The following is an 18,143-nucleotide window of genomic DNA, read 5'->3' on the forward strand; positions in this document are numbered from 1 at the left end:
AACCCAGCATTACACTTTAGCTGCTTCTCACCAACAGAATCGTAACATTTAAATTTAGTACTTGTTGGATTATTTAAGTTAACTTTAGAAAGTGGTAACAGGCTACCAAACTAAATGTTTTTGCAGTTATAAATGAGCATAAAGCATATATTTGGCTTTGTAGAATTAAGAATTTGCTTATAACATCTCAGGATCTGAGCTACAGGGAACAGTCCAAGAAGTAGAGAACCTGAGGAAGGAAGTGGACAAACTGAAACACTGTGGTGAGACATACTTCAAAATGTACTTGGTAAACTGCTGTACAGTATGTTTGACATATTTTGGAAATATTTGACTTTTTATTTATTAACTGTTTCTCATTATTTTGTAAGCTGAGGAAAAGTTCTATTTTGATTAAACCATCCATCCATCCCATCCATCCGTCGCGGTGGTAGCAGGCGTAGTAAGTCAACCCAGACTTCCCTCTCCCCAGCAACGTTTTCCAGCTCCTCCTGGAGGATTCCGAGGCATTCCCAGGCTAGATGTGATATATAATCCCTCCAGCGCATTCTGGGTCTGCCCCGGGGTCTCCTCCCAGTTGGTCGTGCCTGGAAAACCTCTAAAGGGAGGCATCCTTAACAGATGCCCAAACCACCTCAACTGGCTCCTTTCAATGCGGAGGAGCAGCGGCTCTACTCCGAACTCTCCCCGAATGTCTGAGCTCCTCACCCTATCTCTAAGGCTGAGCCCAGCCACCCTCCAGAGGAAGCTAATTTCGGCCGCTTGTATCCGCGATGTCATTCTTTCGATCACTACCCATAGCTCATGACCATAGGTGAGGGTTGGAACGTAGATCGACCGGTAAATCGAGAGCTTTGCCTTCAGGCTCAGCTCCCTCTTCGCCACAACGGCTGCATTACTGCTGACGCCGAGCAAGAGGTCCCCAAACTGAAAACCCTCCTCCCCCCAGCTGCTCCTTGAGATCGGACGGTATCCACATTGTTCCTCCTGTATCCGAGGTTCGACAATCGGCCGGAGCCTCCTTTCCAGCACCCTGGAGTAAACTTTCCCCGGAAGGCTGAGAAGTGTGATACCCCGATAATTGGAGCACACCCTCTAGTCCCCCTTTTTGAAAATGGGAACCACCACACCGGTCTGCCACTCCACAGGCACTGTCCCAGATTTACACGCGACATTGAAAAGGCTTGTCAGCCAAGACAGCCCAACAATGTCCACAGCCTATAGTATCTCAGCCCTTGATTAAACCTAGAATGTTAATTAGTATTTTTTCTCTCAATTTAACAGATTGAGACATCAGTAACTGCTTTAGACTACCTGGCAAGGGAGTTGATTACTTTCAGACATCCCTCTCATATTTTTCTCATATTTCTTGTAGGTTTGAAAATTGGACATTATTTTATTCATTGTTTATCATTTATATTTCTATTTATTCCCATGTATTCGTATTGTGTTTTAGCAAAATGTTAATTTTATTCTTGTCAGAAATGTTCTGCTTGATCTTTTAATTGGATGTGTAGGCTCGGAGCAGCTGCCACATGGTCTAACAATTTAGCCTATAAGCAATCTAACACAACAAGAAGGATAGTCAAAGCTACGAATGCAACACCAGTCCTAACAGAATTTGCCATGAATCATTCATCAATATAGTTGTTGCTTTTAATAACTTAATTTGCAAAGGGTCCAAAAGGTCAAAAATTGACTACATTTGTAAAAAAGTAAAATTGAGAATTTTGTGTATACAATCATAATTCTTTGTTTGTCTGTTCACAGATATGATGAAGCTGCAGCGAGCCAAAGAGCAAAATGACAAACTAGATGCTGAGAACAGAGCTCTGAGAGAGAGAGTCCTCACTTTAGACTCTGAAAAGAAATGTCTCTTGGATCAGGTTAGTGTTTTACAGTTTGTGTATGTGTATTGAACAGAAAAAAACGTAACTTCAAATTCGATGGCTATCTATGGCAGTTTGGTATTGTCTTTGTCCAGTTGAAAGTAAATGATGGGAAACATGACGATCCAAAGGACAAGAGCATTAGCAGTGAACCCCATCAGTCTGGCTTGTTGGATCAAAACGAGGACGGTATTCACAAACGGTACAACATACAGTACTACAAACAACTGCATCCGTTTACCTATCTTTGGAAACTTTGCCAGCCTATTTTTCTAACTGTAAACATCCTTTTTCTGTCAGATGTCGTGAAGCGATGGAAGACGGGGTTGTACAGCTGAAAGAGATGCAAAGACAACTCCAGAGGCTCCACAAGCAACAAGAAGAGCTTGAGGAGAGGAACGAGGAACTGGAGGCTCTGCTGGGGGAGGCCCAGAACTCCAGCAAGGAGGAGAGACATCGCCACGAGGGAGAACTTGAAGGACTCCACAGAAGGGTAAAGAGCAGCTCTAAATTCTGGCTAAAAATTTACACAGACTTATCAATAGGTTGTTTGCCGATCAGGTCAAGTCACGGGAAGAACTCCAGATGGGGGTCAGGAAGTCATTTTTGCTTAGAGAAGAGCTACCAAATTAGCCTTTAATAATAATAATTAGCCAAAATTAAAGTTTTGTGTTGTTTATGGTTCTGTCAACCGGTCAATTTAGGAGAAAAAAAAAGCCAAGAGCTTCTTTCCAGGCCCGAAGGTAGTGACACATAAAGGTGAAAGTTTAAAAACCTCACGGAAAAAACAATATAAATTAGTCAAAGTCCTTTCTTGGAAACAGTCCACTCTGTAATGACTGAATAATAATCTTAACTGTCAATGCAGATCAGAGGCCTGGAGGCAGAGCTCAAGATGCCAGGTGAACCAGGAAAAATGATGAGGAACGGAGAAAATGTAAAAGCCACTGAGTCCTTCTTACAACTGCATCTAAGGGACAGCAGCCAGGAGAGACTAGCTCTGCTAGAGGCTCGTCTGACAGAGGAGAAGGACTGGAGGAAACAGCTGGAGGTAGACCTCAGTGCTGCCCAGGCTGCCCTCAAGAAAGACAAGGAGGTGAAAAAAAGCACATCAATTGCTTTAGCTGAAAAAGCATTGAAACCAAAGCCTTTTCTTTGTTACTGTTGAAACCAAAAGAGTTAATGTTTTGTATGTGAACTTCAGTTTACTTGTTAAGAAGTTAATCCCAAATGAAAGTTTGTTTTACATTTTTCAGAAAAATATAATATAAAAACTACAGTTACAAGCCACTTGGAACCTGATGTTATGCCCTCATTCTTTTCACCAAAGGCTCTGCAGATAAGTGAGCGAGAGCTGAAGAAGCTAAGACTTGAGGTCAACAGCCTTCAGAGAGAATGCCAACAAGGGAAAACACTCATCAAGAGCCTCACTCAAGTCAAAGGGGAGAAAGCAGTTCTGGAGGAAAAGGTTTGTTCATGTTAAATCTGTTTGCTTTCAATGACATCTCGGATAGGTCTGTTTTTAAACATGGTGACATTGGAGAAAATAGGAAAAAATTGGGGTTAATATTTACAAATAACATTACAGTTTTTTAAACACAAAGTTGTCATTACTGCAAGAGTGCATTGTTTGCACATTGGTTAAATACAATGTGATTTTGCAAACATTGCGATAGTAATAATGATTCAGTATAGAGATGAACCAATTTCTCTGGCCGATTCCAATTTCCAAATTTTACCTGGTCTGACCTGCATGTAGCGACCCCTATGCCTATCGAAAAAAAAGGCCACCACCGATGCAGATTGATTAGTTGAGCTCTGACGGGTGCAAAAATAAAGAAATGTCCAATTTCCAATAAAACCAATTTATTACTTACAGTTTGTAGATTGTTTAATACATAGTGTATCCACTTTCTCTGTAGACAAATACGTCTTTTTCCCACTCATAAAATACACCTGTGTCAAGTAACCTCTTGATTGACCGCTCCCTTCCTGACGGCGGCGCTACTCCCCCAAGTGGTGAAAAGTTTACAAAACATTAACAAGTATGGATCTTGCACTATGTTACAGATATTTAGCCGATACCAATTTTCTGTCTTTAAAGCACTATAACTGACAGCAAAAGCAAACTGTTTTCTTAGATTCAAATAATTTTATTTTTACAGTCAAACACTGACTGTTAAGTAATCTTAAAAAACTACAGCAGGTTACATGACCATCTCTCATTCTAACATTTTAAGTGTTGAACGCTTTGTTACCTGTATTCTCCTTTATTTTTAAAGGAGACCAGACAGGTCTTTGAGTATCTAGAAAAGCGCTATATAAAACCAATCTATTATTATTATTATTATTACATAGTTATGAATAAGTGGTGATAATAAAACACACTTTTCAAAAATCTGCTATATATTCTGTTCAGAGCAGTACAGAAACCTCAGTATAGTTTTTCAGGTGAGCTCAAACGTTTTCCTTCCAAAGAGACCTACACCATCCACTAATATCTATTCAGTAAGGACTTCTTGTACAAAATGCATTCATGCTCTTAAGGCCCTGACATACCAAGGAGATTGTCAGCCGTTGGTCCTAGTTTGACCATCGTGAGTGGTTGTTGCATGGAAGGCTGGCGCCCCTCACATTTGCCTATACTGCCTATGTCACGGAGAAGGTCTTCAGAAGTCTGTTGCAGACACTGAACGATCTGAGTCTCCTCAGGAAGAACAGCCTGCTCTGTCCTTTCCTGAAGAGGGTGTCAGTGTTGTGAGAACAGTCCAGTTTATGGTTGATGTGGACCTCAAGGTACCGGTACTTGTATGAGTCTGAGCTGCTGCAACAGGCTGCTGGCTCTCAGCGCCTAGAAGTAAAGATAAATAATAAATCAAATTATAAGATATGATAAAATAAGATTATCCTTTATTGATTGAGGGTTTATTGAAATTCAAGTGTTGCAGCAGTAAAAGACAAGAAGAAGAGCCTGCATATGAGTACAAATAAAATAAGAATATATAAGAATAAAATAATAATAATAATAAAAATAATGTATTTACAACTATTATTAGCAAGTATTAAGTAAACTATACACAAAACACTATACAGGACATTGAGATATATTAAGTGGCAAGTTTAACTTAAAGTGAACAGTTATCAGATAAAGTGACAGAGTTGAAAAAGGTGACAAAAGTAAGCAATGAATATCAAAATAAGCATCTAGAAGTAATATGACATACGTGACAGAGTCCAGGGTATGGCAGCAGGACAGCCACTGTCGGGAATGTAAGTCTGCATGATGAAGACAAACTATAGGACCCACTGCTTTTGTATAGTCTGATGGAGGTAGGCACAATGGAGCTCCTGAAGCACTCAGTTTTGTACCTCGGGGGGATGAGACGATGGCTGAAGGAACAGAGAAGTTCACTGATTCACTCTCCTCAGCTGAATTCTCCCTGACTCCTGAAGAAATGATCACTTACAGTATCCTGCCTGCCTGCCTCTGTTTTTTTCTCACTGCCTCGGTGAATGGTATTTGTGTTAGCAACAAATTTTAATCATGTTTATATCTGTTAATTATCAATATGAATTTGTAACATTTCCTGCCAAGTGTTACCTCTCCCATTGGGTCAAACTTTTTGATAACGTGCTTATACTCTGAGGTTTTCATACAAGTTACCCTCTGTAACCAAACAATATTATGGGAATATTTAAATCTTTTAATGTGCTGTGCTCCCCAAGTGGGAGAGGGAGAGGGAGAGGGAGAGGGAGAGGGAGAGAGGGAGGGAGAGAGAGGGAGGGAGAGAGAGAGGGAGAGAGAGAGGGAGGGAGAGAGAGAGGGAGAGAGAGGGAGAGGGAGAGAGAGGGAGAGGGAGAGAGAGAGGGAGAGAGGGAGAGAGAGAGAGAGAGAGAGAGAGAGAGAGAGAGAGAGAGAGAGAGAAAACAGGAGCACTCGCATACATACGGGCAACACAGACACGAATCCGCCATAAGCAGAGAGGCGAGAGGGGAGCAAGTGCAGGGAAACGGTTTGTTTGTCCTAAATGTATGTCAAACCTTTTTCTCCTCTGCTGATGGGCACCTCAAGTCTACACCTCTGACATGTTAGCTTATTGTGTTTGTGGCCGTCCATGAGAGATTTGTGTCACTGTACACACATCATGAAAGGCTTGTGCGCGTGTGTGTGCGTGCGAAACGCCAATATATCAGTGCACCTTTAATTCAGTGTAGTGTGTGTTTAAACTCATGACTCGCCTGGCTTAAGTCTAGGATGATTAAAAGAAGTGCTCTCTGGCTCTGACTTGTGGTCAAATCAGCAGCTAAAAATAATGAAACTGCCAATAGTGTTAATTAAAATCTGTTAATAAAAAACTTAGCACAATTCAAACACATTTTATTTCTGACTAATCCATCACAATAATAGTCCCTACTTATTATGTTGTTGAAATTGTTTTATTGTGAAGGAGTCTTGTCAGTAAATGTGGTGTTTTAAGAAGCAGCTCTCCCTGCAGGAGAGAAACAAAACTCAAAACCACACAGTTCCAGTTAGAAGTTACTGAGATCTGAACACACAGTGACTTATAAAACATCTTCCTCTGGTCCCATGCACAGAAATTAGTTAAGTATCAAACAAAACAGCGTTGTTTGAGGGGGAGAAGGGGGAACATAGGGCATGAGTATCTGTTTTATGCACGATCCCTAATGGTGCAGTAATTCCACAACATAATACTATTACTGCTAAAAAAAAGTACTGTTATATAAATCTGACGTCATATCTGCCACCTCTAATTTATTGTTACCAAAACATTCTTAAGAGGGAACATCAATGAAGAAATATAATCTGAAAAATGTTCAATGTCAAGAAATCCAATACACTTTTGCAACTTTAAAATGTGTCAACATAAATTAACAGCATGTGTTCTGCCACTTAAACAAGATTATCTCCATCTTTCTGTCTTTGCCTCTCTTCCTGATAGGTTGCTCAGATGGAGCGTTCCCAGAGCCGACTGCAGAGCAAGCTGGAGTACTGCAAGGACAGTAACCGAACCCAGGAGGACAAATTGCAGGAGCAGGCTGACGGGCTTATTGCTGAACTCAGCAGCCTCCAGACAGCACACAATGCCTTGAGGTTGTTATCAGTGTTGAGCTCAAAGTTTTAAACTTAGGCCACTGCATTGGCCAATGTATATTTGACTCATTGGAATGGAAATAGTGCAGTGTTGGAGGATAAGTGAGAGCCCTGCTACAACTGGTCCATACATCTTTTATCTTGTCATGTGAAAAAAATAGTACTGGAGCTTACTTGTTTTTTATGAATGTGCGTATTTTTCAGGGAAGAGATGGTTGCTGAGCGGCTGCAGTCGGCTGAGCTCCAGGCAAAGCTGAGCTCAGGTGTCCAGGAGAAGCTGACAGCCGAGGGAGAAAGAGCTAGGCTGAAGGTAGAGATCCAGCGCCTTAAAGAGCAGCTGAAGTGGCACGATGAGCGGCTCTCGTCTTCAAAGGAATCACTTATTAGCAAAAAGGAGCCTGAACTGCAAACAGCTGATAAAGAATCCATTATGAGTCCAGTGGAGAGGACGCAGGATGAGTACTCGTATCAGGTAACTGGAATACATCTCCATTGGTCGAGTCATTTAATATTTGACATGTGCAGTCATATTGTAAAACTGTTGAAATCAGATGTTCAGAAATGAAATAACAATAGAGCAAAACAACCTACAACACAAACCCTGATCAAAGTACAGCGTTTCTGTCATTAGTAAGGCACATAGTCTGACTCTAACTTATGAGCTATGAGGCCAGTATTAAGGGGATGTCCTCTGCCAGGATCATGTTTGTATTTTTGTGGTGTTCATAGTTTTCACGTCTTGAGCAGGAGCTGAATCTTCTCCAGACCAAGCTGGAAAAGGAGTGTCAGCTGGCCTCACAGCACCAACTGGCCCTGCAGGCTCAGGTCAATGAAGCCCAGGCACATATAAAGGTATGATTATTAAAGCAGCCATGGTAATCACCGTCACATTTAATATTCAATGTATTGCATATCTACTTATATTGCATGATTGGCTTAGCATTTCTTTTCACATTGCAGCCGCTTCATTATGCCTTAAACCATCAGCATTTTGCAATTTGACATATTTTTTTATCCAGTATCCTAACTGTGAGTTTACAATACAAAAGAAACATTTGTATTAGTTAGCATGTATATCATCTGACAACCCTCATTTCCTTTAAATTCATAATAAATATGGATGATTGACACTAATGCTTCAGGTATCCCAGTAGCCATGTATCATGTTTATGGAGCTTTAAGGAGAATGTGTGGTTTGGTAATTTGCTTATTGATTCATAACAGCCAAAAATGATGTTAGCTAGCTAACTGATCCAGGGACACTTGACTAAATGTGTTAATCTATACTCTTCTTCATCAAAAAATTGAACCCAGCTTTGTCTGTTATCTTCAGTCCCAGGACTTAGTGCTGAACCAGAAGGCAGAGGAGGCGAAACAGATGAAGCAGGACCTGCAGAGGGCCCAGAGCCTTTTCTCCTCAGCAGAGCGAGAGCTGCGCTACGAGAAAGAGAAGAACCTGGATCTGAAGAGACATAATACCCTGCTGGATCAGGAAAAACTCAAGGTTGGTGTAAGGTTACAGAATAGCGTGTTCAGGTTTTTCCTCCAGCTTCATATGACTATATTACTCTTACTCTCACCTTCATCATGTTAACTCTTTTAGTCAACTTACAGTTAATGACAATTAGACAGAGCAAAACTTAAAGTGTGAAACTCTTACCTAAAGTCTCAAAGGGAAGAGGTTAAAGAACCGTCAGAATAGCGGAAATGCAGGAGTTAAGCAATGTTTATTTGTGTTCATATTTTCTCATTTGCATCTTTTAGCTTTGTGCAGAGCTGAAGCAGGTCCAGAAAAAGCTGGTCCAGATGGAGCATAGTGTCCAAGCTCAGGCGGCTGAGTGTGAATGTCAGCAGCAGAAAATTCGAAAACTGGAATTGGAACTTGCACGTAACTCAACAAATCGCAACACCACCACTAGTTTGCAGGAAGAGCTACAGGCAGAGAGGGTGCGGCTGATGGCTGCTGACAAAAAGGTCAGTGCTGACAGGACATCTTCACATAAGCACTTTCATTTAGTATGGTCTTTATTTGGTTCTCTTCTTAATGTTGGATGCTATCGGCTTGTAATTACAAATTTCCCAATTTTTATATGAATGCACATGGAAAGGTTGGAAAACCCAGAGTTTAACTGGGAATTTTGCTAAGCAGTGAAGTTGTATGACTTAAGTTGTACGACTGAACTGGGTGAAAGTTGCGTCCCTCTGTCCCATTTACATAGCCCTCTTTCCTGCTTGTCAAAGTAATATGACATGCTTGCAAACATGCAAGTTTAGAAAGCAGGGGGCGAATCGAGCCTTTTTTGACTGGGATGGCTTAACTGGGGCCATGACTTATGCAGGGGTGGTATGAGGTTTGCGTGCATCCACACTTGGGATGGGTCATGATATTTGAATATTCAAATAGTCATCAATTTATAATAAAGTTTAAGTGTTCAGTTTTCATCTTACTTTTATCTTAGCTTAATAATTTTATTTTTTCATTATTTTTAATGGCGACCAGTTGTAATGCATTTTGAACCTGGAACCTTCTCGCTGTGAGGCAACAGCCCCTCCCCCTCATTCTAGTACCTGTAAATTGGTTCTACCTAACCTGAAGGTTAGGCAGGTCTATTCACCAAAATTAAAGACTTTTTCTGTTGGACACCTTAAGCCTTGTACTCTCTGGAATTTACTTGCTTTGTTATCTCAATGATTGCAACGTGACTTTGTTGCAATGGTAGGTGTTAGAGATGCAGCAGCAGCTTAAGAATGCCCAGCACCAGCTGCGAGTGGAGGAAGCGCGGGCAGGTGAGAGCAGTCGTCTGGAGAGGGACAGCAGGGATCTGGCCGATACCATATCGGCCCTGAGAACCAAGCAGCAGGAGGAGCACATTACCAGGTAACATAAATGGCAGTGCTGCTCTTCCCATTGGTAGTGGTATAGCTTTCGCCAACATTGCAAGTTTTAATGTCCGTTTATGAACAAAACTTCTATCCATCATTTCCTCTTTTTATATCTCAGGAAGCTGTTGGAGCAGCGTGAGGAGGAGCTGCAACAGCAGTTACGGTCCCTCAGGCTGAAGGAGGCCTCCATGACCAAGACAAATGCAGAGCTCAGCCACCGGGCTCAACAGCTGGAATCACATCTAACCATCCTGGAGGCTGAGCTACGCAAGGCCAGAGAGGAGGTAAGGATCAGTGTAACACAGTTCATCCAATGTCAATGATGTGGCTAGGTTTTGGCCATCTAATGCAATTTCTATACTCCTAATATTTCTGTCTCTGTGTTCAGATGCTTCTCCTTTTATCACATAGTACTGTGTGACCTTTGGCTGGCATTCTTAAAAAGTCAATATACAGAGCATCTCTTCAAACTGATTTATGTATTATTGTTGATGTTTGTTTGAATTTAGATTAACATGTATGTGTTAAATATATCCTATAAGGTAAGAGACAACCAGAGGTCATACAACAAACTACAGGAGGACTTGGGATCCAAGCAGCAGGAGGTTGACAGACTGCAGGGGGAGCTGCAGCAAGTTCTACTCCAACTGGACACACATGTCAGGTGAGACGATCACATTTTCACTGATATGCATTTTTTGCATTGTAAGCAATGTAATACAATTAACTCTGATGTACCTGGGAAACATGTATTATCATTATTATAAATATTAAAGTGAGTCTGAAGCGGTTATCTAGATAATTTCAGGAGGACTGCTCTGGATATTCTCCTAACCTGGCTGTTCACATATGCACATCGCAGCGGTAGACTATCCCTGTTCGACAGGTGAGAGGGGGGGGGGCGCGGATGAAGCAACCGAGTCCACTATACAATGCTAAAAAGGGAATATTTGCCATGATATCAATGCTGTGTATAGTTCAACGGAATCACACTATCAACAAAAGAGCGGAGAAGAACATACTGGCGAACAGAAAACGTAATGCGGTAGCAGTCACACACACGACTTTATGCACTGTGCATCAGTCACAGTATATAAACATCACTCCCCCCCCCCCCCCGATTGGCTTAAGGTGAATTCTCCAGAGAATTTCCTGCTGCGTTCTCACATCAGCTTACTCGAACTTGCTGCGGAAAAAAAAACTAGGGGTCTGGCAGGAGAAACTCTGAGTGAAGTCAGAGTGTAAAATTTGGCGTTTTGGGTTCACACATAAAGCTCCTCCTGCAAATATCAGGAGTTTTTCAGGAGTTTTCTTCAAGTTTGAAAGCCCTATTAGAGTTGCTCAACTTCCCTGTTGCTTCATCATTACAGTTGCCTAGTTAATATTCGACTAAATGATCACACATTAACAATATCACTGAAATTGTGCCTATATATCTATCTCATTCATTGTTGTTGTTCTTGTTGTTGTTGTTGCTGCTGCTCTGTTTATCTCTATCCTTCTCTTTCTTTCTGCATCTCCCTCTATCCCACTTTGCAAGCCAAGCCAATACAGTTTTGGCAGATGGCTGTTTAACATGAGTCTGGTTTTGCTTAAGATTTCTACCCCTTAAAGAAAGTTATTCATTGTAACTGTAACTTAGCTAAATGTTGCTTAGTGCTGTGCTCATGATGGATTAATGATGGGTATTTGTAGAAAATATCTCAGAGAGTAAGGTCTTTTACCTGCTCTTTTGTAAAGTGTCTTCAGATAACATTTGTTATGAATTGGCACTATACAAATTAAAATTGGTTGATTAATTGAACCTATTAGCAGACATACCTTGAACCCATTAACAGGAATAAAGAATATATTCCTGTTTTGTGTTTAATTAACTTTTTAACTGACAGTTAATCTGACTTTTGTTATGAATGTGTACCACACATACAATCCATGATTCATTTTATATATATTTTTTATTATTATTTATTTTTTCTAAATAATCATTGTATATTTGTTTTATGTAAAGCACTTTGTAAACTATGTTATTTACAAGAATTATTATTATTGTTTTTTTTTATAACCAGAAAGTACAATGAGAAGCAGAGTCAGCACAAGACCAAGCTCCGTCAGGCCAAGCAGGTCTTCCTCAAGGCTACTGCACAGAAGGACCGCATCATACAGAAACTGGAGAACGACTTGGTGCTGGCCTCCAGCCTCTCACATAAGGTCACACATGTAATGCAGAAGGCTAGCAAAGCCCCTTTATTTCCAAATAAGAGATGTTTGTGCCAGAATACCATTCGAATAATTTTAACATCTAAATTGTCTGTACTTTCTTCCTATCTCCTCCTTGGTGGCTTTCAGGAGAAGGAAAGGATCAATACAGTGACGGAGGAAAATGAGAAGCTTCTGGAAGAGAAGAGGGAACTTTTGCGAAATATAAGCGAGGCAGAGGAAATGGGCAGCAAAGGCATGAGGACCGCCTCAACTGTACAATACAGGTATCTTTTGAAGCAGACTAATGATTTACCGGTATATGGAACTCGAGCATATGTTGCTGGTTCTTTTAAAAGTTAATTGGATCTTTTTTTTTCTGTGTAAATCAAGAATTTTAATCAAGAAGATTTTGAATTCATGCTAGATTCACTTAGTTTTCCCACTGCTGCTGATAGGGAATCTATTTTAATAAAGAATTGAAACATAAATAAAGTAGAGTAAACAGAAAAAAGGAAGGAAAAAAGTAAATTAATTTCAAAATAATAATAATGAAAATAAATTAATAAAAAAAAAGGGGGGGGGGCTACCTCAGTTCCACCTCAACGTTGTTTTTCCAGTGGTATCTGTAAGCTCTCATAATACTGTAAAAAAAAAAAAAGGTTCCAAATCATCCTGAAATCTTGTAGTGAGCCTTTAAGGGGATATCATATTTTTCAAGTGTCAGGAAGTGCATAGTGTCCCTTACCGATCTGGTGAAGGTGGGGGGTGTTTGCAGCTTCAAGGAGAGAAGGATGCGCCATCTAGCTATCAAGAAGGTAAATGCTATCACTACACTAGCTTTGCCTCTAGGTAGAGGGATATCATGACTATATCCAAATGAGAGAGAGAGAGAGAGAGAGAGATTTTTTAGATTCTCATTTAATACTTTAACACACACACAAAACAATTCCTTACCTCTAATATTATAAAAGTTCAAACATTTGTCATCAGTCCCTTTTGAATGTATTTCACTTGAAACACAAGATTTTATTGTGAGGCCTATTTCAGGAAACGGGTCACTGTCAATGGGCACTTCCATCCTGCTACAGTAATCCTGCAGCATCTCCTTCTCTTCCCCCGTCAGTCTGAGACGCGACAGTCTGAGCACTCCGTCCACAAAACGTGCAGACCGGAGACCAAGAGCAGAGGTCACTGCTGCTGTATTGTCCAGTTCAGGTCCAGCTACGTCCACGATCTGTCTCAGTGTGGTGTTGTCAGTGCAGATGAGAGCATGCGTGAGGCCCATTAAGGATGTGTCCTGAACATCCAGCCGGGCCCCATAGATCAGAGGCTCCTCAAGCAGCCAGTGTAGGGACAGTGTGGGCTCTAGTCTTTTCCATAAAAACAGTTTCCAGGTTTTAAAAAGGCTCTGATAAAAAGCAGACAGGTTGCACAGATTAAAACAGTCAGTATTCATTAAAAACAGTCAGTATTCATCAAAAACAGTGAGGAGTCTAGTCCTAGTCTGTTCACTTTTTAAAAAATGCTGCTGGCCACTGGTCTCCAGACCACATCAGCTGGGCCAGTGAGGAATTTCTGTAGAAACTGGATTCTGAAGGTGGCTACTCTGCTGGCCAGGTGGACCAGAACCTGCCCTCCTTCTTCTTTAGGTAAAAACAGCACGGCCTGTGGAACCCAATGCAGCTTGTCCCAGAAAAAGTCTGACATCACTGATTGCAGTTGTTTAAGAAGTCCAGCAGGGGGCTCTATAGATGCCATCTTGTGCCAGAGTCCACAGGAGACCAAGTTGTTAATGATGAGTACTCTTCCTCTGTACGACATTTGTGGCAGCCGCCACCTCCACTTCTCCAGCCTCCCCTTCACTTTCTCCACCACCTCCTCCCAGTTTTTCTGTACAGTTAGCTCATCCCTTAAAAAAACACCAAGATACTTAAAACCATTTCTTCCCCATGTTAGTCCTGCTGGTAGGTTGGGCAGCGAATGTGTTTTAAAACCAACTGCTAACCCTTCACTCTTCCCCCAGTTCACTTTTGCAGATGATACTATACCAAATTCATTCACAATGTTTTCTATTAAAAACACTTCCTTTTTATTTTTTATCATGACAATAACATCATCTGCATAGGCTGACACAATAAAATGTTTTGAACAGTGAGGTAAAATTAACCCTTCAATGGAAGACCGTATTTTACACAACATGGGTTCTATAGAGATGGAATATAACATCCCTGAACGAGCACAACCTTGTCTTATTCCTCTCTTAATTTTAAAAGGTGCACTTTCAGTACACTGTCAATGTCCTGGTACAAAACCTTGATCATAGCAATGAAACCAGGGCTGAGACCAAAACTCTCCAGAACTTTCCAGAGGTAGAGGTGCTCAACCCGGTCAAAAGCTTTTTCTTGATCTAACGAAATGAGACCAAGGCCTTTGTCCAATGAACTAGAGACGTCCAAAACATCAGGAATTAAAGACACATTGTCATGAATAGACCTGCCAGCTTTGGTCCTGGTATATGATCTTGTCCATTACGTCCTTCAGTCTGTTGGCCAGAGCTTTGGAGAATATTTTGTAGCCACAGCAGAGCAGGGAAACAGGACGCCAGTTCTTTATCTCTTGGAGATCACCTTTCTTTGGAAGGAGTGGGATTACTGCCCTCCTGCAGCTGAGGGGCAATGACTCTTCAGCCAGGCTTTCATTTAAAACAGCAAGAATATCTTCTCCCAGCACATCCCAAAACGTTTTAAAAAACTCACCATGGGAGTCCATCGATTCCGGGAGCTTTTCCTCCCTCCATGCTCTGCAGAGCTGTGGACAGCTCCTGTAGCTGTAGAGGTTCTCTGATCAGCTGGTTGGAGTCCTTAAAGACACGAGGTAAACAATCACAAAAAGAGTCAAACAGCTGTTCATTGTCAGTGTACTCACTGTTGTAGAGCCCAGAATAAAACTCCACAGCATGTCTTCGGATGTCTCCAGCTTCTTTTAGCTCCTGTCCTGCTGCTGTTCGAAGGCCATGCATACATTTATTTTGTCCATTCTTTTTTTCCATTCCAAAGAAAAACTTGGACGGGGCGTCCATCTGAGCCACACTTTGGAATCTCGATCTGACGAGGGCTCCCTGGGCTCTGGTGCCCAGCAGGTCTATCAGGGCTTTCTTTTTAGCTTTGAGAACTTCAATATGTCCTTGATTTCCTGTGGAATCTATCAAGGACTGAAGTTATATATAAATATCAATCTCTAGAGCTTTTACAGATCTGGTAATGTCCCGTGTGACATTGAGAGTGTACTGCTGACAGAAAACCCTGATTTCAGCCTTCCCACAATCACACCACTGTACTGTACACAATACTAATGAGTGATCAGTAAAACCAGCAGGCACAATAAAACATTTTTTTTTAATGTTCATCTGGTGTTTAAAACAATAAAAACGATCTAACCTAGCTAGTGAAATAAAACCATCTCTGGTGTGAGACCACGTGTATTGTCTGTTGTCGTTGTAAAATGACCTCCAAACATCAGACAGGTCATGAGTTTCAATTAGTTGTTTTAAAAGCCGTTTAGAAGCAGGATGAGGTTCAGTGTGATTTCTATCAACAGAGTTATCTTCAGTGCAGTTAAAATCGCCCCCTAAAAGCACAAAGACATCTGGAGTGACACTGTTTAAAAGAGTGTTCATTTCATTAAAAAAGGTATTCTGTCTGCTCCTGTAGCTGGACTGTAAATATTCATTAAAAAGAGCTCACACTGTTCATAAACAGCTCTGACCACCAGCAGCCTCCCCCATATTACCTCTGTCACAGTGTACGAGACAGGTGCACACTTCTGTGAGAACAGAACAGCCACCCCCCACTACTGCTGCTACTGTGGCTCAGGATAACCTGACCCCCCCCCCAAAGTAACAAATAAAGACAAAAACATCTGTATTTTAAAAGATAAACTACAGTTCTTTGTTTTCATCATAATCATAATCTCTCAGTGAAATCTCACAATTCATAAAGTTACAGATAATGCAGATTATAACGGCACAAGTATTTCCTGTGAGGAGGATAAATGAGAATGTGAAAGTAAACATCTTTCAGGTCTACCGATGTGAACCAATTGAATGGTACATGGGCGGCTGTGGCTCAGTTGGCAGGGTCGTCGTCTCTCAACCAGAAGGCCGAGGGTGTGATCCCCTCCTGCAGCAACATGTCCGATTTTTTCCTTGGGCAAGACACTTAATCTTGGAAGTGCTGCTGCTGCTTCGTCGGCGGTGTATGAATGTATATGAATGGGATTAGTTACTTCTGATGGTCTCACTACATAACAACCACTGCCATCAATGTGTGGGTGGGTGTGACATGCGGTCTAAAAGCGCTTTGAGTAGTCAGAAGTAGTCAGAAGACTAGAAAAGCTCTATACAAGGTCAAGTCCATTTACCATTTACGCACACCGGCCCTCTTGTATGCACCACCGAGTACCACTATACATGTGGGCACTGATAGACCCAGGACAACCGGGGAGAACTGCCTTGCCCCCGGGAGGGTTGTAACCCTGCCCGGCGGCTTTGCAGTGACAAAAACATTTTTGTGTTTTTGACATTTCTTCTTTTGACAAATGTAAACACTGCACGGCTGTGAGCCTGGATGCGTCAGTTGGTGCATCTTTATTTTTAAAGTGTGCGTGCGAGTGCTTGTGATGCTGAAATGTGTAAGTAGAACATCTAACACTGGAACAGAGTGTCTTCTCCTCTTCTGGGCCAGAACGGGCGAACAAGGCTCCAGGCCCACATGTCAGCGAGAGACAGGGATGACACTGGCTATTATTACCTCAAAAAACAACGCTGCGTAAGCGCGGCCAGAGGACAGGGAACATCTGGCACGCTCGCTGGCAGTGGTTTTGACCCCTAAGACACCTTCTTCATCCTCCTCACCTGCTGACCGTGGGTCTGGTTGCCTGGTCAGCCTGTTGGTTAAAGGGCTTCCTTTGCCAAGTAACTTTGGTGGCAGGAGCTTCATGTTGCGCAGAACAGGGGGGCCTGAGCAGAGTCACATGGCTCCCTTTGGTCTTTGTCCACCATCTTGTGGCGTCACCACATGGTGGTGGTGTTGCCATCTTATTTTCCATCTCCCTCCCTGCACCCCCAAAGCTCTTGCTCTCTCTAACACACCGCAGAGGGAGAACGTCCATGATTATTGTAGTATTGCTTGAGAGCCCCCTGGCAGTGGAATCTACATATCTTTAAAGAGCAGTAGTCTGTGATTACTAGTGCATGTGCATTGTGATAACAGCTGGGTGCTGTTTGTGATATCAAACACAGTTGTGTGTTTTGTATTTCATTCTGTTTTTGGAGTTTGGCTCAGAGAGGGAGAGAGGGAGAGCAGGGTGAAGAGTGACAGAGTAGGTGAACTGGCAGCTCTACAGAAGACACGTATTATTTTTAATGCAACATAAACTATATCGATATTAACGACATTGTTCTACACTATATCATGTTTGAAAATATATATTGATTGAGCCCTAGTATGTTTAGATTTAAGTCACCTGTTCACCTTTTGTGCTAAGTGGAGAGAGATGATGAGCTGGGTATTTTTATTAATAAAGAGTCAAACGTAATTTTTCTGATGTCTTTTTGGTTTAAAGTGTCCTACATTGTACTACACCCTACACCAACCTCTCAGCAGCTTTTTGTTGTTTTTCCGTGTCGCTACAATTAGTTGTATTCAGAGGTTGAGTCTGATTTTGTCCAAAATTGCTGCACTTTTAAAAAGCAATACGATCTAATTTGTGTCAATCATGTTCGCACACTGACTCTGAAATCCATCGACTGTGTTTTTTCACAACCATCTGTGTGTTTGTGTGCGTGTGCGTGTGTGTGTGTGTGTGTGTCTCTACCTCAAACATACTGACAACCGCTGTTCAGGATTAACTGTTTCACAGAAATTGGTGGTTTTCTTATGAATGCATGGTTCCAGTAAAGCTAGCTTTGTATCAAACTGGACCACTAACATCCTGATATTCACCTTGAAGTTAGCAGGATAATTCCAAAACTCCTTTATCAACAGGTTATACTCTCCTTG

At 41.6% G+C, this 18,143-nt stretch overlaps 1 protein-coding gene across 6 annotated transcripts in view; it reads left to right on the forward strand.

The window, feature by feature from the left end:
- ccdc30 (coiled-coil domain containing 30) overlaps positions 1-18,143 on the forward strand; it is a 29,693-nt gene that overhangs the window by 7,871 nt on the left and 3,679 nt on the right. For 3 of the 6 annotated variants that reach the window (XM_061058717.1, XM_061058719.1, XM_061058721.1), the window contains 16 exons: positions 192-263; positions 1,771-1,886; positions 1,985-2,091; positions 2,190-2,382; positions 2,758-2,985; positions 3,220-3,357; positions 6,851-7,002; positions 7,207-7,474; positions 7,747-7,854; positions 8,336-8,506; positions 8,767-8,976; positions 9,723-9,880; positions 10,004-10,169; positions 10,428-10,549; positions 11,952-12,093; positions 12,232-12,368. In XM_061058717.1, coding sequence (XP_060914700.1) covers positions 192-263; positions 1,771-1,886; positions 1,985-2,091; positions 2,190-2,382; positions 2,758-2,985; positions 3,220-3,357; positions 6,851-7,002; positions 7,207-7,474; positions 7,747-7,854; positions 8,336-8,506; positions 8,767-8,976; positions 9,723-9,880; positions 10,004-10,169; positions 10,428-10,549; positions 11,952-12,093; positions 12,232-12,368 — 2,488 coding nt within the window. The remainder of the gene's footprint in view (positions 1-191; positions 264-1,770; positions 1,887-1,984; positions 2,092-2,189; positions 2,383-2,757; positions 2,986-3,219; positions 3,358-6,850; positions 7,003-7,206; positions 7,475-7,746; positions 7,855-8,335; positions 8,507-8,766; positions 8,977-9,722; positions 9,881-10,003; positions 10,170-10,427; positions 10,550-11,951; positions 12,094-12,231; positions 12,369-18,143) is intronic. The other 3 variants (XM_061058718.1, XM_061058722.1, XM_061058720.1) reach the window with 3 other exon arrangements.

This window comes from Labrus mixtus, chromosome 15 (genome assembly GCF_963584025.1).
Source record: "Labrus mixtus chromosome 15, fLabMix1.1, whole genome shotgun sequence".
Taxonomy (NCBI): domain Eukaryota; kingdom Metazoa; phylum Chordata; class Actinopteri; order Labriformes; family Labridae; genus Labrus; species Labrus mixtus.